Source organism: Pelodiscus sinensis, chromosome 14 (assembly GCF_049634645.1).
Source record: "Pelodiscus sinensis isolate JC-2024 chromosome 14, ASM4963464v1, whole genome shotgun sequence".
In the NCBI taxonomy this organism is placed as follows: domain Eukaryota; kingdom Metazoa; phylum Chordata; order Testudines; family Trionychidae; genus Pelodiscus; species Pelodiscus sinensis.
The window spans coordinates 2,571,865-2,594,551 of NC_134724.1; the positions used below are offsets into that span (position 1 = coordinate 2,571,865).

The following is a 22,687-nucleotide window of genomic DNA, read 5'->3' on the forward strand; positions in this document are numbered from 1 at the left end:
GAATTTCCGTCCCTAGAGGTTTTTATGTCTTGGCTTGACAAAGCCCTGGCTGGGTTGATTTAGTTGGGTTGGTCCTGCCTTGGGCAGGGGGCTGGACTTGATGACTTCTGAGGTCTCTGCCCGCCCTGGGATTCTACGAAACAAACTTTTATGAGACTGCAAGACACTTGGCCCCACCTTGATAAGCAGGCATCCGGCTACCATCATGCCGGACCACGGATGTTGTCAGACCAGCGAGTGCCGGACTAGAAAGGTACCACCTGACGATTAATGAATTCAGGGCAACAAGGAGGAAAGTCTGTTAGATTATCTCTTTGGAAAGATAAGGCCACCCACGCGCTCAGCTTACAGAGAGCGTGGAGCGAGCAGCTGCGCTGCGTACGCGGAGTGGGACCCATGCGGGCGTGTACTCACCCTCCGTGGCACGATCATCGAGATGGGCTCAATCAGACCCTTTAAGGTAACCAGTTTGTAGAAGCGGAACACCTCACAGGCAGAGACGTCCAGGCCGTGCTTTGGCATCACCCCTAGCAGAGAGTTCACACGTGAGCGGGGTCCGTCCTCTCGGACCGACAACGCCGTGACATAGACGCCCGTATTCTCCACGTGGGTCAGGGAAGAAGGGGCTGGTCTTACTAGCACCATCAGGAGGGCTTGCTTAGGGCATGGTAGCGCGATGGATGTATTAGGTTAAACACCGGAATCAATTGCCTAGGGAGGCTGTGGAATCTCCAGCACTGGAGATATTTAAGAGCAGGTTGGACAGACACCTGACAGGGATGATCTAGACAGTGCTTGGTGCTGCCGTGAGGGCAGGGGGCTGGACTCGGTGGCCTCGAGGTCCCTTCCAGTTCCAGTGTTGTAGAATTAGCTATATAAATGGTTAATGGATTCAACAGCCTCATCCTTAAAAGGCAAGGCTATTAACCAGTAGGGGCTAGAGCAGCTCCCGACCCACCCTCGGCAGGGGGCTACTCCAGCCCCACTGCAAGTAGGGGCTGCTCCGTGGCTGGCCTACCCCCCCTCCCATCGCAGGTTACATGCTGGCTCCCCAGAGGCTTCGGTGCGGTCTCTGCAGTCATGTAATCGTGCAACCACTAGGATTGTTAGTGGCTCCACAGTTACATTTCTGCACAACTTTTGCCATCCCTCGCGTGAACGGCATCTCCATCCAATGAGACGTCGTGTCCATGGGGAAAGCTCTGGCCACTGAGTTTCCTTTCATAGCCGCTGTCGGGAGAAGCATGGTTTCCGCCAGGGAACGGTCAATGCGTCGCAGACCCAGAAAAGCAGTGGGTGGGATCCTCTGAGCTGTGCTTAAACACAAGGCTAAGTGATGAGGTGTGCCTTGCAACTCCCTCGTGGATACCAGCTTACTACTGCTACCGGCTCAATGGAGTTACTGCGGTAGCTTGAGCAGCAGAGGCCTGTGCTTTGGTGCCCTAGGTCATGGCGTTGCAGAGGATTCATAAGAACATGAGTGGCCATACCAGGTCAGACCAAAGGTCCGTCCAACCCGGTGTCCTGTCTTCTGACAGTGGCTAATGCCAGGTGCCCCAGAGGGAGTGAACAGAACAGAGAATCAGCACATGATCCCTCCCTTGTCATCCATTTCCAGCCTCTAACAGAGATTAGAGACACCATTCCTACCCATCCTGGCTAGTAGCCATGGATGGAACCTAACCTCCACGTATTTATCTAGTTCTTTTTTGAACCCTGTTAAGTTCTGGTCTTTGCAACATCCTCTGGCAAGGAGTTCCACAGGTTAACTGTGCACTATGCAAAGAAAAACTTCCTTTGGTTTGTTTTAAACCTGTTACCTATTAAGAACTAGGAGTCATCAGATGAAATTATGTTATGGGAACAAGTAAATAACGTTTCCTTATTCACTTTCTCCTGTCATGATTTTATCGACCTCTGTCATAGCACTCCCACTCCTCTTTTCTAAACTGAAAAGCCCCAATCTCTCTTCATTTGGGACCCGTTCCAAACCCCTAATCATTTTGTTGCCCTTTTCTCAACCTTTTCCAATGCCAATAGATCTTTTTTTGAGATGAGGCAACCACATCTCTGTCGTATTCTCTATTCCTTCCCTCCCCCCCCCCTTCCCCGAGTGGGGCATTCTAGAGGGAAACGTAGGAGTGAACTCTGCGAGGTGGTGACGTCAGTGCAAGCTGAGGACACGCTACAGCTTCCCTGATCAGGCCCCGGGTACCTGCAGACCTTTCTGAAGCAGCAGCAGGCAGTGTAGGCAAGACCGCTAGCCCTTCCAATGTTATCCAGGGCTAGGAAAGCTTTGCCAAACGAGGATGGAACCCACCAAACAAGGCCTGAGTGCCGGAGGAGGCAGATTTCAACCCTGTGCATCCTTCCCTGCCACACTGCCCATCAGGGCCTTTCTAGCCACCTAGAATGGGAATAGCTTATTTCTTCTCCCTCCGGCTCTCTGCAAGAATCGGGGGAGCCCCCAAGTCCTACTCACACACCCAGTGGCCAGCCAAGAGGGAAACTTGCCCACTGAAAGAGCCAACTGGGACGTCTCCCTGAGGACACCAAGCTAAGCTCACTGGGCCAGCCACCACGCAGCCAAAATCCACCAGTCCCCCCTGCCGCGGCTGCGGAGAACAGCTTCAGGTAGACAAGCCCGTTGCAGGGGCCTTCTCCTGGGAAGCGGGGAGAGCTAAGAGAGGGTCAGGTGTGCAGAGCAGAGGCTGGGGAGGGGGAAGGAGCCAATGGATTTTGCAGTGAGGGTGGGAAGGGAAGAGCAATTTACCCAGAGAACGTCTCATGTGTAACGGTTCCCCTCCCCCGTGCTTTAAGAAATGATCTCATGGACACTCGAAGACGCCATGGACAAAATACCCCTTCTAGCCGTAGCTCTAGAGAGAAAAAATCTTCCCTAGCGTGGAGGTTTTTGCCCGAAGTAAGCACCGTTTGCGGGTAAGTTTGCAATAAGCGCGCGGGTGTTAGAGCTAGCTCTGCATTTCCTTTTGGTTTACGTTTGTAGCTTATTTTTGCTCTGTCTGGTTTCACTGGCAACCACTTAACTCCTGCTGAATACAGTGGCTTCTGTTCACGATCAAGCCCAGTGTCAATCATTGCTACCTAGGGGGGCAAGCAGCGCGTACCCCCTACGATTTATTTGGGGTGCCGATCCCATTCGGGGGCTGGTTCCCTGCGTGCGGGGCCCGAGATGGCATTCTCCTCAGAGCCGAAGGGGTTCAGAGTCCGTGTTGCTCTTCCGGTGATCTCAGCTCTGGGCCTTCACTGGGGGCGACCAAGAGACCTGGCCCAGCAGGACAGGGAGGGGAGAAGCCCCAGCAGCAGGGAAGCGAGTGACAGTGGCTTTATTAGCAATCCAGGAAGCCCCCTCGAAGGGGTCTTCTGTGACTGCCCGCCCCACCACACCACACCACACGTCACTGACATAGGTCGCTTGTTTAAAGTGCGGCCCGCCCGTCACTGACCAGGTGAAATTGCCCACGCATTTCCTTGGCACGGGGCCCTCCACCAGGTACACCAGGGTCATGCACCATCCCGCAGGAAGAAATGCACAAAAAATAGTGTGTAAATGCGACATAAAGATCCTGGAAATCCGGAATTAATTTTCCAGCAAGTCATCAGCTACCTACTGACCCAGAACCTACGTGAACAGCGAGAGTCAGCACAGGGCAGAGAGCACGGGGGAATTACTATGCAAAACATGCATCAGCAAAATGGAAGGATGCTCCTATTAACGTGCCCAGGAGCTCTTACCCAGTCCTTTCTGCGGGGCCGGAGAGCGAAACTCCATGAGATAGTTCAGGTAGGGCTTTTCGGTGCCGATTTCATAGTAGCGGATGTTCCCGTCTCCCTGCGGCGGGGGAGACAGGCAGATCGGTTTCACACGGCAGCGTCAGAGCGGTCGGTAAATAACCAGAGTTGTTAAAAGAGCAGCGCACGGGGCGGCCACGTTCTGGGTGACGCACGCAGCCATGACCGTTGTAGGACAGAATGGTCAAAAGCAAAACAGCAGCCAGAGTCGGCCCTTGGGGGGCGCAGAGCCTGGTACACTGCCCCCCCCCCACAGTGCTCCAAGCACAGCGCCCGGGGCAACCCCCCTGACCACAGGCTGGCTCCGCCCCTGCTCCACCCACCCTTCCCCGAAGCTCCGCCCATACTCCGCCCTCCCCAGGACAACGCAAGCCGGAGGATTATAGGGGAGCCAGGCACAGGGCAGCAGCAGGGGTCTGCCCCCTCCTCCCACGTTCATGGTGGCAGTGGGATCTGGAGCGGCCCAGCAGCCTGCTCCCTCCGCCCCGCCACCCTCTCCCAGGGGCCCTGCTTCCCGCAGCTGGGGTGAAGCCGAATGCAGTGGGCTGGAAGGGGGGGTGGAGCAGGCTGCCATGGACCCCCCAACTGCTGTGAGCGGGGGTGAGTGGGGGCTGACCCCAGCTACCGCCCTGCGCCAGGCCCGTCCCTCAGGTACTCCCCTGGACTGCTCTGGGACCTCTCCATAGTACGGCTGAGGCAGCCACCGCACGGGCCTGCTTCTTGCCGGCGAGTGCGCAGGAGGTCCTGCGCCCCCCGAGCGACACGGCCTGGAGTTGGGGGGGCCGACTGAGCTAGGGCTGTGCCACTCCACTCCCCCCCCACCGTCAGTGAGTGCGTGGGGCCAGATCCCCTAGGCCCTGGGCCTCCCAGACGCTCTGGCCCCTCCTGCCCCTCACTTTATCAACACCCTTCTTGCAGTGCAGCCCCAGAACTAGCCTCAGCGTCCTAGCAGCGGCCACGCCAGCGCCAATACGCAGGCAAAACCCCTCGACTGACACGAGAGGCCCCCGTTTATGCATCCCAGCCCCACACCGCCCCCTCTGGGCGCAGCACTGAGCCAGGCACTCACGCTCAGCGGATGGCTTCATTGAGTAGTCGATAAAAATTCTATCGACTAGTCGATAAGGGAAGGCAGCCCAGCTCAGTCCCAGCATGAGCCTGGCTCTTTCTACATTTAAACTGCAGAGCCGCAGAGGGGGTAAGTCCCAAGCCCGGTGCAAGCCGGGACCCAGCTGGGTTGCCAGCCCTGACTGCTGTGGACAGGGGCTGCTTTGCAGCAGCAGCAGCCTCTGTCCGTGGGGGGTTCCATTGCGGAGCTCTTGGACAAACGGACTCACAGACGACAGATGAACAGACTGATAGAGGCAGCAGCGCGGGGGCGGGGCGGGTGGCACCATGGAGATGGTGCTGGGGGGAACCAGCTTTTAAGCCGGCTCTCCCAGCCTTGGCTCCTATTCCCCGCCCTCCCCCCTTTGCTGCCTCTGATGCAGAGTAATTCGATTGGCTAGGCTTATCGGTTAGTCGACTAGCCGACTACTCACTTCCATCCCTAATCTTCAGGAGAGTTGCTCCAAATTTGCACGGGGGAAAGCAATATCAGCATCTAGTGTTTAATTGTGAGAGTTATTTATTGACAGCCCTGAATAACCTGACGCCCTGAGAGATGGCCCTTTGCTTGCCTTCTCTAAGGGCTTATTTGGGGGGCTGACGTGTTCTCAAGCTGGCAAGGGACACAGCCGCCTGGAGAGCAGCGGGATACACAGTGTGCTGCCTTTTACCTTTCCGGCCAAGTACAGCATGTGCGTGTCAGCGTCGTAGAACGGAAACAAGAGCCCCGACAGCCCATCGATCTCCTCCTCGACGAGGGGCATGGCCAGGTCTTCCTGCAGAAAGGGAAAGGCGCCGTAGGAACCAGCCGGGGCGAGGGGCGGCATGGGACACACAAGGGAAACCCAGGAAGGGGAGACGGGTGCAGCCAGGTGAGAGGCCGGCTCTGTCCCCGGAAAGCTGAAGCAAACCCACGGTCCCAAAGAGCGCCATGCGATTGCAGAGTCCTGCCAGCCTGAGGCGGGAGACCCCCCGCGGGCACAGACTACGGAGGCTGTCCACTGGCGGTCACCTCAGCATGTCACCCTGGAGGGCTGAGGGGGCACTCGGGCTCCCAGTGTAAGGGCAGTAAATCGGGGGTCCCGTCACACCCCTCCCCCACCCTCCCAGCCATTTCCATGAGGCTGCAGGTGTGCATGTATTTGATGGACCCATTTGGGGCAGATTTTGTGCCTCAGACTAGGGCGCAGAGAGGGTGGGTGGAGAAAGGAAGACAGAGGCGGGCACGGGGAGCGCTCTCCTTTCCTGCCCCAAGCTGACCCCTCCAGGGTGCACTCTGCCTACCAGGAGAAGGGCCGTGGCCCCCCTGAGGGCCAGCCACACTGGGGGCAGAGTAGTAATAGGGAGGGAGCTGTGTTAGTCTGACCTTGCTAAAACAAAAGGAAAAACTAGGCAGCACTTTAAAGACTCACAAGATGGTTTAATAGGCGATGAGCTTTCGTGGGCCAGACCCACTTCCTCAGATCAAAAGGGTCATCACCTAATAAACCATCTTGTGAGTCTTTAAAGGGGTAGAGTGTGGCCTCCTCGCCGAAGCTCTGACCCCCAGCCTGTGGTGCCCAGTGCTGCCGCTGGGCTGTTGTGCTGTATTGAGAGGAGACGTAATCCCTGACAGCTTCCAGAGACCTTCCCCGATCTTACGATGGCGAGGCCGCCTGAGGAGAGCGTACTGGCCTCTTGAATTTGGAGGGGCCCCAAACGTCCTCATTGCCCGTTTTATATTCCACAGAGCCCCAGATGGATCCGGTTTCTCCCTTTGTCCTTGAGTTTCCTCCCCAACGGATCCGCTGCCCTCCGCCCCCATTGCTGCTTCCTCACCCTGCGTCCCAGGGCTTGTCTCCCCAGCGAGTGTCAATGGTGCTCACGGGGCTAGCTGCCCAACAGGGTTGAACTGACCGGTCATCTTCCCCGCCCCTCCAGCTCAGCCTGACTCAGGGGCATCAGCTTCCACGAACCCCGTGAACAGGGCCGGGCGCGTCTGCAGGGTGAAACCTGTTGGTGCAGAATATGGTGTCTGGCGCTGGAGGGGGGGGGAGGCTGAGTTGGGTGAATTGGCACCCCCTTGAATGTATCCTGTGAATTCAGAATTCAACCCCCCCATGGGCCCACTCTCCTCAGGTCTCCATAGCAACGGGCAGAGCTGTACAATGTTCCATAAAGAGCACTGGAGAATCCGCTAGGCCGTAGGTCGGAATAAAGGCCCGGCCGTGTGTGTATCTGCTTCTCTCCCTGTACTGGGCCACCTCACTGCAACGTGAGGCTAGTCAACACGACCCAAGGGAGTTGGGCACCCAGCTTCACTTGAGAGTCAAGCAGAGGGGAGTCGGGGGTCGGACTCCACGGGCAGCAGAGCAGGGGTAGAGGCCCCCGTCTCTGGACGCCTCAGTTGTAGGGCCTCTCTCAAACTGTACTACTCGCTTGACTCTAGCTAGAGGGGGTCTGCAGCAGGGACGCGGCGATTGAGGGGAACATCCCTACAAGTTGCACTTGCTTTGGGACCCAAGCTACCCTTGGCTTCTCCTGCCACGCTCACCCCTTCAGAGCAGACCCCAGATTGCCTATCTCCTAGGCCTCTCTTTTCACCCACCAATCACGCTCCTGTCTCGGGAAAGGGCGGCTTTCTGCCATCTCTTTGCTGACCTGATCCCAGAGTGCGATCTGCCTCGTATTCCACCTCGAGACGCCGGTCGTCAGCAGCCGCTTCACATTCCCTAGAAAGACCACCCGGTTCACACGATGGTTCTTACAGCTGGCTTCCTGGAAGAAGACACTGTTTGTGCTACGGGCAGTGAACAGCGATACATGTCAGAGGTCTTCCTAGGCACGCCGCTTAGTGTCTGTCAGTGAAAAGACAGACATCCATCAGGGAGGATCTAGATGGCGCTTGGTCCTGCCGTGAGGGCAGGGGACTGGACCCGATGACCTCTCGAGGTCCCTTCCATTCTAGTATTCTATGACTTTATGAAAGTGCCAGCTCTAGGGTTTCAAGGAGAGCTTTACTCCAGGGAGAATTCTTCTTTATGTCAGGATCTCAGCTCCTGGCCTCGCCGCTCCCATATCTCAAAGGCAGGTCCCTTCCTCTTTGTATCAGCTCTACACTGTCTAGCGAGAAAGGGTCCATTCTTGACTTAAGAGCACCACTTCACAGCAAGCTGGGCAGGCCTGGCTTCCGACCTCCACAGTTCCTCTTCTCCTACAAAATGCAACGTTCATGCTAACCAGCTATGGACCAGACAGCACCTGGGGAAACGGGCGTCTGTGATCTCTGGAATGGAAAGGCAAAATGCTGCTTTGTAGGGAGAAAGCCTGGCCTTTCCCAGAGCGATCTAGAACAGTCCCAGCTGACAAAGGAAATTAAGCGTTTCTTCCAAAACTGGCTCTGTGGCTTCCCCGAACACCCTACTATTTCCCACACGACTTTGATTAATACAAGATGAGAAGCCCTGCATCTCTGACTAGGAGAGCGCCAAAGTCTAGGGTGGCAGCTTAATTATGCTAGCAAAAAGCAACATTCTCTTCCTGCGGAGAGCTAGATTCAGAGGCTGACATTGGCGGCACGTTGTCACTGCGCGAACAGCCGCCGTGTTTTGTGAAAATTCAGTATCTTACAAGGAGTGTTCCCCATACCTTAGGCTTAACGTGCTTCTTCCCCTTGCTCCTAACTCTGCCTCAGTTGCCCATGAGGGCAGGGCCGGACTGAGGGGTGGGCGAGCCGAGCAGCTGCCCGGGGCACCAACCGATGGGGGGGCGCCTGATGGTAGCTGTAAGGGGTGCATGGCGTCCCTTATACCTGCCATCAGTCACCGCATGCCCGGCTCCAGCAGCGCCAGCCCCGCCATCCCCACGGTGCTGGCCAGCAGCACCCTTCCCCCCACGGCCGCGGGGCCCTGCACGGCCCGGCGCACGCACCAGCAGTGGTAGCCGGGCAGGGCTGGGCAGCGCATGTGTCGTGCGTCCCGGGGGCGGGCCCCAGGCTGCGCATCAGCGGCCGTGGCTGGGCCGGGCATGAGCCGTGTGTCCCGGGGAGAGCCCGCACATGTGCTGTGCGCCCCGGGAGCAGGCCTGCGCATGCACCATGCGCCCAGGGGCGGCGCCACACGCCTGGGCCTGAGGCACCAAAATAGCTCGGGCCGGCTCTGCGTGAGGGGAGGAATGCACTCACATGGGAAATAAAGCCATTGTTCAAAAAGCCTCGAGTCAAATGTGTTTGTCACACGTAACGGGTTTACTTCTTAGGGGCCCGGGGCTTAGGACAGACTCTTGAGAGCTGTTCTGAAACCAGCGCGTCACCTGAAGGACTTTGCCCGAACGCGGCTCTATCAGCCGCAGCTTCTTGTCTTTGCAGGTGGTAGACAGAAGGCTGCCGTCGGTATTGAAGGACATGCAGAGAATGACGTCCGTATGGCAATCTATCATCTTCACCGGCTCTCCAATGTCGAGGTTCCAGATCAGAACCTGCGGGAAATGGGGCAGAAACGGGTTAACACCGATGCTGCTGCTGGCTCGGGGTGAGAGTCCTAGTCCCACCGGCCACGCATGCGAGGCCACGTTTCCCGAACGTTTGCTCTGCTTTTGAAAGGTCCTGCTAATTTGGGGCCAAATTCCAGCCTCCCCACTCACGGGTCATCTCATTTCACAAACAGATCGCTTTGTCTTACAGTGAATACAATGATTGGCACCCGGCCCATGAAAAGGAAGCCTCTATCTTGCACTCCCTGCGCTTGTTGCTGTCTGAAGAACATCTGTAGGACACACTGTGATCATTTTACCCACTTCTCAGTGACATATTTTGCTTTACATGGAAGATAAAGAACCTCTCTGGTCAAATCTCTTCTCCGAAATGACTGGAAATGGCACCGTGGAATGACTGGAAATGAGGTTCCGTGTTTATTAGCTCATTGAATTTCACGACAACCTTAGCTCAGCTTATAAATTAAAAAAACAGCCACCCCCATGATTCTTCTAGCCGCCAGCCCTGCACACACAACCTGGCTTCTGTTGTTATAACAGATGACTGCCAGGGCTAAGCAGTTTCCAGTCCAAATGACACCCCGTCTTATCTATAAAGTGGGCAATGTTGCTATGAAGTCAGCTAGGCAATAGACGGGGAACCGTCTGAAGCTCGATTCACAATGGCTTTTCAGAATGGAACCACACCGTTGGGCAATAGTTTTCGGTGGGGGGCCACTCCAAGATTTCGGAAAGTGGCCAAGGGCTGCACTTTTCGGGGGATGAGGTGTGGGGTCTATGATGGAGGCTGGCTGCAGAAGGGTAACGGACTGGGGTGCAGGAGACGGTGTGAGGTCTGAGAGGCAGTTTGGGTTGTGCCCTGGGTCAGGGGATTGGGGTGAAGGGTCAGGGAGGGCGTGTGGGTGCAGGAGAGGATTCTGGCCTGGAGAGGAGGTGTGGGAGGGGGTACAGGGTCTGGGAGGGAGTTGTGACCTGGGGAAGGGGGGTGCAGAGGATTTGGAAGGTGACTGGGGGGAGGGAGGGGCAGGGGTGCCAGAAGCTTTGGCTGGCTTTGGCTGGGAGGTGCTTCCCTAAACATCTCTCAGCCTGCAGCACCCCCAAGGCAGGCCAGGCTCCCTGCCAGCTGCAGCCCCAGAGCATAGAAAATGCAGCCTGCTCCCTCCACGTGGCTCTCGACTCTAGGAAGGGTGAGCGGCTTGCGTCGTGCCCATCCCCCAGGCCAATCTCTCAGCTCCCATTGGCTGGCTGTTACTGGCCAATAGAAGATGAGATATTGGCTGGGATCAGTTCCTATTGTCTGGTTGTTTCCGACCAATAGGGGCTGAGGATTGGGCTGGGGGTGGGGAGATTACCCGAAACCTCTCCCTCCCTCCAGAGTAGAGTCACACGGAGCAGCCCTGTGTTTAAAACAGCGGCCGCTATGTTCTTGAGGGTCCCGGGAGGGGCATCCACAGGCCGGATCCAGCCCGCAAGAGGTATCTTGCCCAGCTCTGCCTTAGTGTCTGAAACAGGCGTGATCTGAGATGATTCGGCAAGATAGGAGAATCGTCTCAAAAATCCATTCGAGAAAAAACCCGAAGATTTCAGTGCAAGTACAGTGCCTTGCATTTTTGTTTCCATAGCCCATTAGAAAAACAAGCAAGTCATTAGGACCAGGTAGGATACAACATGCACTGGGGGAGTGATAATCGGACACAGATCCGGCACAGAATACTATTTAGACAATAGGGAATTCCCATTAGGGTTAAGTTCTAGGCAGAGAGATGCTCTCAACCGTTGGCATCCGCAAAAGAACTCAAATGCATTTCCATGTCATGTATTGACACTTCAAAGCAGAGAGAGACTGGAAGAAAGATCTGAGGATGCACCGTGTCTATTAGAGCAACTGCCACCAAACAAGGGAGACCATCCATGACGTTACCCTTTAAAGTCTCACATGGTCTTAATATTCATCTCCGACGACAGCGGCGGGATTTAGCAGAAACCCCCCAGAACAGTTCACCTTGTAGTCGTATCCGGCACTGAACAAGACATTGTTGGCGGTTGGGTGCCATTCCACGAGACCAACCCGGCGGCTGTGCCCATAGAGCTCTAGAACAGCTTCGGTCATGTTCCGCTTCAAGCCGCCCTCTGGAATTTCCCATATCCGCACCTGAAAGGACAGGTCGAGCAACGGTTAGTGGGAGGGAAAACCTTTGTCCGAATTTTAGAGGCGTATAAGGGTCTTGTTCTCTCCACTTGGCACATGGGGAAGGTTCACTGATTAAGAAACCGCAGATGGAATTTAATCAACTTGGTCTCCAAATGCCAGAAGGGAATTAAAAATAGATCTGAATGCGCCCAGTGGCAACACTCTTGTGCTATCCCTTCATGCCCATGTGCACGTCTGGATGGATCTTTGTTCCCTCCTTCCTTCTACTGCATCCACTCCCCAACAGTTAACTGGTCCTGCGAAGCAGCCAATACCTGATCTTCAGCGAAGACCAGATATAATATCTAGTCCTGTAAAAGATGGGCAATACCACCGAAATCCCACTGAATCCCAGGGGGCTATCAAAGAATTAGGCCATGTCTACATTAACCGGAAGATCACTGTTGCCGTGATGGATCCTCCAGAGTTTGATTTAGTGAGTCTAGTTAAGGCTTTATAAATCAAACTTAGAGAGCGCCCCCGCGGGGAAGTTGATAGGAGTGTTTGCTGCCATTGGCCGCCCGCTGTGGGGATGGCGGGGAAATGGGAAACAAGGTATGTCGACTCCAATTACATAATTAATGTAGCTGGAGCAGCATACCTTGCTTCGATGTTCCCTATTAATGTATAGCTGGCCTTACTTCCATCAAATGTTTAGAGTTGTGCCTGTACTCCTCAGCAAAAGACAAGTCACTTATTGAAAGAGGCAGGAAAGAGAAAACTCTAAAAATGTCAATAAAAAAAATTCACCATGCACTTTTCTGCATAAAACCACAGAATAGGAAAGAAAAATAAATCAAATTTGTCTCGGATGATCTTCTCAGGGAATCGGTACTACAGACTTCGAGACTGGTCCCCTTAGAAAAATACGATTTACTTGCTAAAAATAAGTGACTACACAAGCAATGCTTTAGCTTCAGTGTTGCCATAGTGCAATGCACCATCATTATTGCACACCCTTCTCTGAAAGTGAATCTAGGTAGAGACACTTGCACGATAAAGGACATCACACTCGGCATCATCAGGTACGACGGCAGCCAACTGGCTCCGATTGTTACGAGCTGTGCTTGTTTTGCCACCTGGCTTTTGTCACTCCATGTTAATTTACAGGACAGGTGTGCTTCATCCTCTACGGGCCACCCCCAACATTGGTCTGATCTAACAAGCAGTGGCGTTCTTGATCTTACACCCGCCCTCCAATTACTAACTCCCTGAAGGAATGCCTGTTTCCTTACACGATCACATCGAAATAGAAAGGCATGCACCAGCTCAGCTGCCTCTAACTTTGTAAAGAGGAACAAACGCACACACACACGAGACCCATCAGACTCCTACCACTATGGATTTCAGCAGCGCTAAAGGGGAAGCCGGGCTTACTAAACTTTTGTGCCAAAGGAAAACAACGAGGAGCGTTTATTACATCACAGCGAGGTTTGTGTTTCTGTGGACAACATTTGTAGACCTAGTTTGGAAAAAAGAAGATTAAGGGGGGACATGATAGCGGTTTTCAAATATCTAAAAGGGTGTCACAAGGAGGAAGGAGAAAATTTGTTCCTCTTGGTTTCTGAGGACAGGACAAGGAGTAATGGGCTTAAAGTGCAGCAGGGGAGGTTTAGATTGGACATTAGGAAAAAATTCCTGTCAGGGTGGTCAAATATTGGAATAAATTGCCAAGGGAGGTGGTGGAATCTCCGTCTCTGGAGATATTTAAGAACAGGTTAGATAGACATCTGTCAGGGATGGTGTAGACGGAGCTTGGTCCTGCCTTGAGGGCGGGGGGCTGGACTCGATGACCTCTCGAGGTCCCTTCCAGTCCTATGATTCTATGAGATCATTTGGGTCATTCATAGGCACGTTCAGAGCCATCAATCCACCGGCTTGGAGAGCTGAAGGCCTGGACGTATTGAACTTCGTGTAGCTTTCTACAAGTGCTTGAAATCTCTGAATTTTCAGCGCCACGAGAGCAGGCCTTGCATGCGTGCTCGCATAGGTCAGGTCAGGAGGTTCAATCTACGGCTGCTAGATTCTGTGTTGTTTAGTAATCGTGGAGCTGCAACAATTTGTAGCGGTTACACAGTTACTAAAATGCTCGCCCCGGGGGCAGGGCTGGCAGCCAGTGCACTCCTGGCTCCGGCCCCACGCCCAGGGAGCCCCCTGCTACAGCAAAACGATGTCGTCCCCATTTAAACAGCCAGGTAACACCACACCCATTGTGCAATCAACTGACTTCGCTTTTGGCCTCCGCTGCCAGGGGCTAGGAAGGCATTTGAGAAAGAGACTCGAAGGGTGTTTCAATGTCGTTTTTCTTTCTCTAGTATCCCGGTGACTGGCAGCTCTGGGATTGGATTGTGCTGATGTAAGCCACATACCTGCTGGGCGTGGGGCACTGTCCCATCTAGCAGCACCGAGGCCACTTACAGTGAGTTTCCTCGACAGCATGGGACTACTGCCGCTGGCCCCATCCCTAGAGCCAAGCCCACCCACTGCCAGCCTGGCCCTCTCCGGCGGCCACAGGAAGAGTCAAGGCTGAGGCACTGCGGCCTCGGCCTTCCCCGGCCGCCAGGGGCAGAACCGGCTTCGGCTGGGGGAGGGGAGTTAGGATTAGGCCGCGGCTGGGGGGTAAGATGGGGGTGGGAGAGAGGGGGAGGGGCGGGGAGGGAGAAAGGGATTGGGGGGGGGGGGAGAAAGGGCCCAGGCTGGCGTGGCTGGGGGTGGAGCGGGGAGAGAGGAGAAAGGTTCTGGCCTGGTGCGGCCACAGCCCAGCCCTCCCCGGTGGCCGGAGGGAGAGCCAGGCCCCCCTGCGACGGGGGAGTTGGTGAGCGTAACGAGCAGGGGGTGCAGCCCCCTAGTAGACCTTTCAAATTAAAAGAAGCCAGTTTAGATCCTTGCTCCTCCTTCTGAATCGGGGGGGGGGGGGGGCAAAAAGGAATTCTTGTAATACCTTCTTGATTACAAAAGAGTTCATGCTACTTGCAGGGAGACAAAAAAAGGGAAGTTTTTAAATGTAGGGAGGTGAAAGTGTGAGCGCGTACCTGGTTACACGCAGGCGCCCTGTACGTGTGTGTGTGGGGGGTCGCCTGCGTGTAACCCCACCGCGCGTAACTGCTGACATTTTCAGCAGCGACACGGTTACCTCATTCAACGCATTTTACCATCCCTAGTAAAAATCGTCATCTCTGATAGGACAGACATGGTGCATCTCAGGGGCGAGCTGCATCATGGGACAAGATATTCTCCAGCGGTGGCAAGAATTGCGCATGCCCGGACTACAGCGTAGCAAACAGGACCGGGTGTCTAGCAGGAGAGAGGCCGCCGAAGCGCAGCCCTGAATGTATTAGCTTGCCGATCTGCCGTGGAGGATCCACCACGAAACCAGCTGCCGAGCCACACGTTTTAAGCCCCGTCCTGCGTGCGTTCGACTTTAAGATGCGTAAGGCATTGCTCTCTGGATTGCTCCAAATGAGACGGTAGGCAGAGAACGAAAGACTAAGTGAAAGATAAGGACAACATAGAGGAGACCCGAAAAGGCTGATCTGAATCCAACGGATGATCCTGCAAACCAGCGGAGAGTTGCAGCACGGAGAAAGAAAATCCAAGCTACGGCGTGTGAAAGAAACCAGCGGCTAGAATGGGCAAGGTCTGAAGAGGGTCTCCCACTCCAGCAGGGCTGCTCAGGTACCGATCAAGCAGAACCCCCCTGGCCTGCCTGGCTCCCCCATTTATACCCCTTGTAGAGTGGTGTGGTTCCATGGTTTAACGTGGCATTATTCTGGATTTCCATCAGCACCAGGAGACTGGAATCACCCCCACGGTGACTAAGTGAGAGAGGAATTTGCAAATTAACTGACGTGCTTCCAGCACTCTCTAAAATCCCTAGGTACTTTATAAAAAAAAAAAAGCAGGAAACAAAAGGGTTTGTGCAAATCACGAGTAAAGCCGAGAGGTAAAGCTGGACTTCAGGCCAGCTGAGCATTTCAATCTCACATCCCAGGAGTATTCCAATGCTTATGCTAAATCCCAGAGGCTGAATATGCTGAGCCAAATTTGAACATTTACACCTCTGACCGTCCAGGGTAACGGTGTTACCCCAGGTTTATGAAGTGTTTCTGAGCGCGGACCGGACCCTTGGCAAGGTGCAGTGAAACGGTACTGGCAGGGCGCAAAAGACTGCGGATTAGCGAGTCAGTTGTGAAGAGCCTTAACACCCTTTAGACCCCCGTCGAGGCGCTGAGGGGAGGGGAAGGGTTGCACATTTCAATGAGTGACTGTGTTGTAGAGAGAAGGCATGTGTGTGTGTGTGTGTGTGTGTGTGTGTGTGTGTGTGTATGTGTGTGTGTGTTGGCATAAAGGACCCTCAGTGTTCCCTAGGCCAGGCGGACTCACTGGAAGGAATACACTTTGGTCATGCTAGTGAAATAGACAAAGGACTTTCGCCAATGTCACTGAGCATGCTCAGTACAAGCAAAGACGCAACTCCGGAGTGGCACGTGACCCCCATACTCCCTCCCCCATTCATCGTCTCTGTCCTTTGGGGACTGCCCGCTAACGGAGTAGCTCCTGTTACATGGGACATCTAAGGCCTGATTCTCATTTACACTAAGGCCCCAAATCTTGGAAGTCAGTTCCGATTTTCTAACAGCCTGTAGAACGGGGGTGGCCAGCCCGCGGGTCTTCAAAGAAAAAATTGGGGCGTGCGCACCTGAAGTTCAGCTTTTAAAAAACAAACAAACAAAAAAAAAACCCTGCCCCTTTAAGGTCAACAACGTCTTTCCCTTGGCTCTTTGCGCTGTATCCACCACTATGTTGGCTCTTCCTTCTCCTCATGCCAATCGGGGGAGGTCCTGGACAATTGGAAAAAGGCAAATGTAGAGCCCATCTTTTAAAAAAGGGAAGAAGCAGAATTCCTTGGCTGCCCTTGTCGCTCTAAGATTTAGAGATGCTCTAAGATCCTTGAGGCAGAACTGTCGCCAGTCGAACTGGAGCACCACGAATTCCCATTTCTGCTCCGTGGAAAGGACCAAGCCGTCACACGCTTCTCTGTAGAAAGGCAGATTTTTGGAGCAAGGCACTATTCCAGAGGACTGGTAGTACCCAGGAAATAAAGTGGAGGCAAAGCAGGACCAACCCCAACTCAGTCATCACAGCCAGGACTGTCAAGCAAGGACTTAAACACCTCTAGGGGTGGACGTGTTTAAGTCCTGGCTTGACACAGCCCTGGCTGGGATGATTGAGCTGGGGTTGGTCCTGCTTTGGGCAGGGGGCTGGACTCCATGGCTCCTGAGATCTCTTCCAGCCCTGGGATTCGATGATTCAATGAAACAGCAGCCAAACAGAGACAGGCCTGGCTCAGTCTGCAGCACACTGTAAGACTACCCCTCCCTCCTCTTGCTTGATACAACTCTAGACACTAGAATAGTTACAGCCTCTGTGGCCTTCAATAGTAAGAAGGTTTAATAATAGCGGCTGGGTGGGAACAAGCCATCCTCGTTCACAGCCCTACCGCTTATCTTCAGCGCAGGCTATAAAAAGAGCACTACAACAACAGAAAATGACATCACGGGACAGCAGAGGGAGCTGGATTCAGCCAGACATCCACTCCAGATTTACATGAGACGCCGGGTCAGAGCTCACACTGAGCTCCATAAGCGACATTTACAATTTCTCCGTTAAAATCGGAAGCCTGTGTCTGTGTGTCTATTTTCTAGGGGGCAGAAAGAACGGCAATAAAATGGCTAAACCAAACTCCACTGTGTTTACCTCTCAAGCAGCTGTCCTGCCCCTTAGATCTGCCATCCCCTGCATCCTGGACAGGCCGGTCGCTTGAGCAGTCGTTACTACAGCTTGAAAGTCCCTAGTCTAACACCTCGGGACCTGGCCAGTGCCGAACCCCGGGGGGTCAATATTGTCAAGCAGCATCAGCACCACTTCCACTGCCCACTGGGCTCTGAGGAGACAGTGAGGGGTCAATCAGAGCCAAAGAACAGCACAGAACACGGAGAGCCAGGCCTGGGGGCTGAAACAAACTTCATGGGACCACGGGAAATCTGAGCTCACCCATGATAAGTGAACATCTGGCTAAAGGAACTCGTGCCGGACCATGGATATTGCCAGACTAGAGTCATTCAGCTTATCAGTCTTCTCCTCCAACCAGCCTTCATGAAACATGGGCCCTGCTCTGTCAGCTGCTTAGTGGGCCAAGCGACCCGGGAGCGGCCCCAGCGTGTCTGCACCAGCCACGCACCGAAGCCCCCCCTCCGCTTTCAAGGATGCCGAGGACCCTGACAAAGTTGACAGGAGTTCAGGTAAGAGGGGCAGAGCGGTCTGTCTTCGGCGCAGGCCCCTCCCTGTGCTGGCAGAGACTCTGCCAGGTTGGGGAAGGAGGAGTTCGCCTGGGAAGGGGAAAAGAGGCAAGAGATTTGAAACGGGGGAATTCCCTTCCCCCTTCACGTTTCCCTCAGGAGGCGAGGCTCCGTCCTTTGGTGGTATCTACAGAGGGGTGATGAATGTGGGTGTTGTAGTGCCGGGAACCTTCTGCGCTCGGGAGAGACAGGACGGGTGGTGCTTGGGGAAGACATCTGACCAGGAGCCCTGAGCAGAGGAGGAGAGGTCAGAAACAGCCCCAGGCCATGGAGTAGGAAACGTCCCTTCTCTCTCACAGCCAGCGGCTTGGCTTGAGACGCCCCTTCTCAGCAGGCCAAAGCAGAAGCCCCAAGACAGAGAATATCTTATTGCCTCTATAAATCCATGGTTCAGCCACATCTTGAATACTGCGGACAGATGTGGTCGCCTCATCTCAAAAAAGATCTACTGGCATTAGAGAAGGTTCAGCAACGGGCAACCAAAATGATGAGGGGTTTGGAACGGGTCCCATATGAAGAGAGATTAAAAAGACTGGGACTTTTCAGCTCAGAAAAAAGGAGACTAAGCGGGGATATGATAGAGGTCTATAAAAACATAACTGGTGTGGAAAAAGTGAATAAGGAAAAGTTATTTACTTGTTCTCCAAATATAAGAACTATGGGGTCACCAAATGAAATTAACAGGCAGCAGGTTTAAAACAAAACAAAAAAAAGGAAATTTTTCGTCACTCAGTGCACAGTCAACCTGTGGAACTCCTTGCCAGAGGATGTGGTGAAGACTAGGACTTTAACAGGGTTCAGAAAAACGCTAGATAGATTCATGGATTCATAGATTAGGTCCATCAATGGCTATTAGCCAGGATGGGTAGGAATGGTGTCCCCAGCCTCTGTTTCTCTGGAGGTGGGTGACAGGGGAGGATTATCTGTTGTGTTCCCTCCCTCTGGGGCACCTGGCACTGGCCACTGTGGGCAGACAGGACACTGGGCTGGATGGACCTTTGGTCTGACCCAGTCTGGCTGCTCTGATGTTCTATGTTCTTAAGAAATCATTGCAGGCTTGGAAATGGCTTGTGGTTGATTTGGGCATCTCAAGCATTTGTTTCTCCTGAAGCCCCCCCCTCCCCTCTGGTGGATACTGGGAACATTTCCCTGACCTGTCCTTAGCTTACAGCACCGCTGCATGTTATTCTGTGGGGGGAAGTGCATGAGGCTAGAGGTGGAAGGAGGAGCTTGTGTCCTCTAGACCACCTTGGTCACCGATGATTCCCTGTGGTGGATGAGGATATGGAGAAGAGACTGTCACTCTGTTTTGCCACACCAAAGGGAAGCTTCTTTGCTGCCTCCTGCCTTTTTGCTCCTCTCTCTGTCCCCTCCCTTCCTACATCCTCCCTCCCTCCAAGTGTCTGAATATCCCTCCTGTTCCCCTCTCTGGACCTTCTTACTCAGTCTTCTGGGCTGACAGCCCATTCCCATCAGATCCCTCCTTTAAATTCCCTTCTTCCTCAGGGATCACAAAGCAGGCCTTGCCCCTCAGAGAAAGGCTGAGAAACCAGAGTGAATAAAAACCCTTGAGGAAAACCCAAATCAAGATGGCGGAGCTAACGAGGCCCCTGCTGAGAGTTACGGCTGGGGAATATTGCTCGTCACCTTGCTCCGTCACTTCCCATTTTTGTATATGTGACTATTTCACCTTTAAAAACAGGTCTCTCCCTCGCGCTCTCTTACACCTACACACACTCAAGAGAGCCAGTGTCCCAGCTGGTAGTATCAGATCTTTGGCAGCAAAAATTCCTCTCTTGATTCACTGTCAATAACCTCCCTCAACCAGTTGACAGGGGCCAAAAATTACATGGCATTAAAGTGAGCATGGCGTGACTCACTCAGGGCAGATGGAGTCCATGATAACCCGGTAAGCCTGCCAAAGTGCTTTTACCACCCTCTGAGAGGAATGCAGGATGTTCACTGAATTTTTTTTTTCCTCAAAGGAGCTCTCAGCTGAAATCATTTTTACTCACCGAGGTGTCTTCCGAGCAAGAAGCGATGATGTTTTCAATAAAAGGATTCCACTTGATATCAAGCACGTTGCCCTGGTGACCACAGACTTTTGGATAGTTTGGTTCTATCCGACCGGTCTGTAAGGGAGAAAGACAGGATCAGCAACCATTCCAGTCCCCTTACGAATGAAAATCTTGTTCTGAGAGAAGGCACAGCTTATTTGCATAATGCAGATGTCAGCAAAGAGGACAGGCATTTTAGTAACTCAGTTCTCTTTCTCTGGCTTGCTTCAGGGATCAGCTTTAATTTTCTCCTCCTTCTCCATGGTCAGCATGTGCCCGCTTAACCGCGCAAAACAAATCTAAACAATGCTGATTTCCTTTGGACATTACCAACAACTCCTTGCAATTTAGCAGCATGGCCTCTCATGATCAAACAGTACTATTGAGAATTAGCTCGGGATACAGAGGTGGCTTTGAGGAGAAAGCAAGCTTTCTTTGCATTCAGACTCTCCTCCAACGCACAAATATGTGACAGTCCCAGCGAAAGATGGAGGCTGACATTTTCTGTTTGGTGCGTGAGATTGATTTAGTCAGGGGAGGGTGGAACTCACCAGAGCAAATTGAAAGAGTAAATGCATTAGCAGGCAGGGTTGATTCACACGCCATTACAAGGACAAATATGTATCTGAGATACAAAAATAGATGCTGGCTGTAATGACCTGGACTAGATATCAGCCATGCTGTGCTCAGTGCCACAGTGCTGTATTTTTTCTTGCTTCCCAGAGGACAAGAGATTGCTCTTCTTTCTATTCTAGGCCACTCAGCAGCTATCACTGAATTATTCCTAACTAAAGAAACAAATACAACAAACGCCTTTTCCTTTAGTGATACGACTAACTTCAATCCCGCAGTGGAATGCTTGCTTTAGCAAGACTCCTTCGGGGGAAGTGGCTTCAGGGTTTGCATTTCTGAGGAGTCTGACGGACTAATGCTTTTATGCATGTCATCGTACATGCTCACCGAGAGAGGCTGCTAACTGCATTATGAGTGGAAAATAAATTAAAATTAAATGTACTTACTGAGTGTCTGAAATTCTCAACTACCTGTGGAAGTGACTAAGCAATTTGGGGAAAAGGAAACAATTGGCTGTTTCTGTGAGGAATATTTACAGTAGCTAAAACAAAAGACAGGACGATGCAGCACTTTAAAGACTAACAAGATGGTTTATTAGGTGATGAGTTTTCGTGGGCCAGACCCACTTCCTCAGATCAATAACTGGGTCTGGCCCATGAAAGCTCATCATCTAATAAACCATCTTGTTAGTCTTTAAAGTGCTGCATCGTCCTGTCTTTTGTTTCAGCAAGACCCGACTAACACGGCTGCATCTCTATTACTATTTACAGTAGCATGAGGGTACAATAATGAAACCGCCAATTAGATTTTGGGATTCTTCCCTCTCTCCAAACTTCTGAAGTCTTAGGCTAGGTCTACACAGCAACATTATTTCACAATAATGAGCGTTATTTCGAAATAACACAGTCCACATCTACACAGCTGGTAGTTATTTCACCATAATGGCAAAATACTGTCAACCTGGAGGACTTCTTATGCCGACTCCTGTAATCCTCATTTTATGAGGAGTAAGGAAAGCCAGAGTAAGAGCGCTCTATTTCGAAATAAGTGCTGTGGAAACAGCACCAAAACTCGAAATAAACTATTTCGAAATAAGCTACCCAATTGACGTCGCTCAATTTGTGTAGCTTATTTCGTGTTGAGCCCTGCTTGTCCATACTGAGCATGGCAAGTTTTTTTTAAATAGTCTAGACAACCACTTGCAGTAGCTTACGGAATGGGAACAGTGTGGATTTTAAAAAGGGTAGTTACCACTTTGCACTATAGAGATGTGATTTCTCTCTACCAAGAGTAAAAATTCCTATAGCAAAACTTTTAGAAATGGTTTTTTTGCCCCCTAAAAACGAGCAACTTTTTTTGTGCAAACCTGTATTTTGGAGGGGTTTATTTTGCTTATTTGTTGCTGAAAAATGCAGATTTGGGATGACCCAAATCTCACCCATGAATCTGAATCAATTTCTGAAAACTGTTTCTGTCAAATAAAAAGTTTCATAAACGGTTCATTTCAGCTTCTGAATGAAAATCTGACTTTTCATCTTGGAAAGTCGCTCGATTACATTTTAAAACCCTGTTCTCAAAAGATTTGAAAACACCAAAAATGAAAAGAAAAGCTTTCTTAAAAAATAATTTTGTTTTGTTTTGGGGGGGGGGAACCCAAAAGATTTCTCCCCTCCTCACCTTTTTGCTCCTTCCACTAACGAACAAGTCAATTATTTGCACACCCTTATCTTTCCCCTGTATTTGCAGAGAGAAAATGGAAAGATTTTCAAAATGCACAGTGCATCTGGGGCACATCCACACAACCGGGCTAAAGCCGAAATAAGCGACAAAACTTCAGCCACGTCAATTGCGGAGCTTAAGTAGAAAGAGCTTATTTTGGCATTTGGCGCTGTCTACACAGCAGGAAGTCCGAGGAAGAGCACTCTTCCTTTGACTTCTTTTACTCCTCATACAATGAGGGTTACAGGAACCGGAGTAAGAAATCCTCCCGCTCGATAGTATTTTGACATTGTCGAAATAACTGCTTCTCGTGTGGACACGGACTGTGTTATTCCGGAATAATGTCAGTCGTTCCGAAACAACACTGCTGTGTAGACGTAGCCTTGGTGACCACAGTG

General features: G+C 52.4%; 1 protein-coding gene across 3 annotated transcripts in view; it reads right to left on the reverse strand.

The window, feature by feature from the left end:
- Window positions 1–22,687, reverse strand: part of CORO2B (coronin 2B) — a 137,300-nt gene that overhangs the window by 6,729 nt on the left and 107,884 nt on the right. For all 3 annotated transcript variants that reach the window (XM_075896844.1, XM_075896843.1, XM_075896845.1), the window contains 7 exons: window positions 19,956–20,072; window positions 11,393–11,542; window positions 9,211–9,375; window positions 7,561–7,677; window positions 5,592–5,696; window positions 3,757–3,853; window positions 415–527 (listed from right to left, as the gene is read on the reverse strand). In XM_075896844.1, the coding sequence (XP_075752959.1) occupies window positions 415–527; window positions 3,757–3,853; window positions 5,592–5,696; window positions 7,561–7,677; window positions 9,211–9,375; window positions 11,393–11,542; window positions 19,956–20,072 (864 nt within the window). The remainder of the gene's footprint in view (window positions 1–414; window positions 528–3,756; window positions 3,854–5,591; window positions 5,697–7,560; window positions 7,678–9,210; window positions 9,376–11,392; window positions 11,543–19,955; window positions 20,073–22,687) is intronic.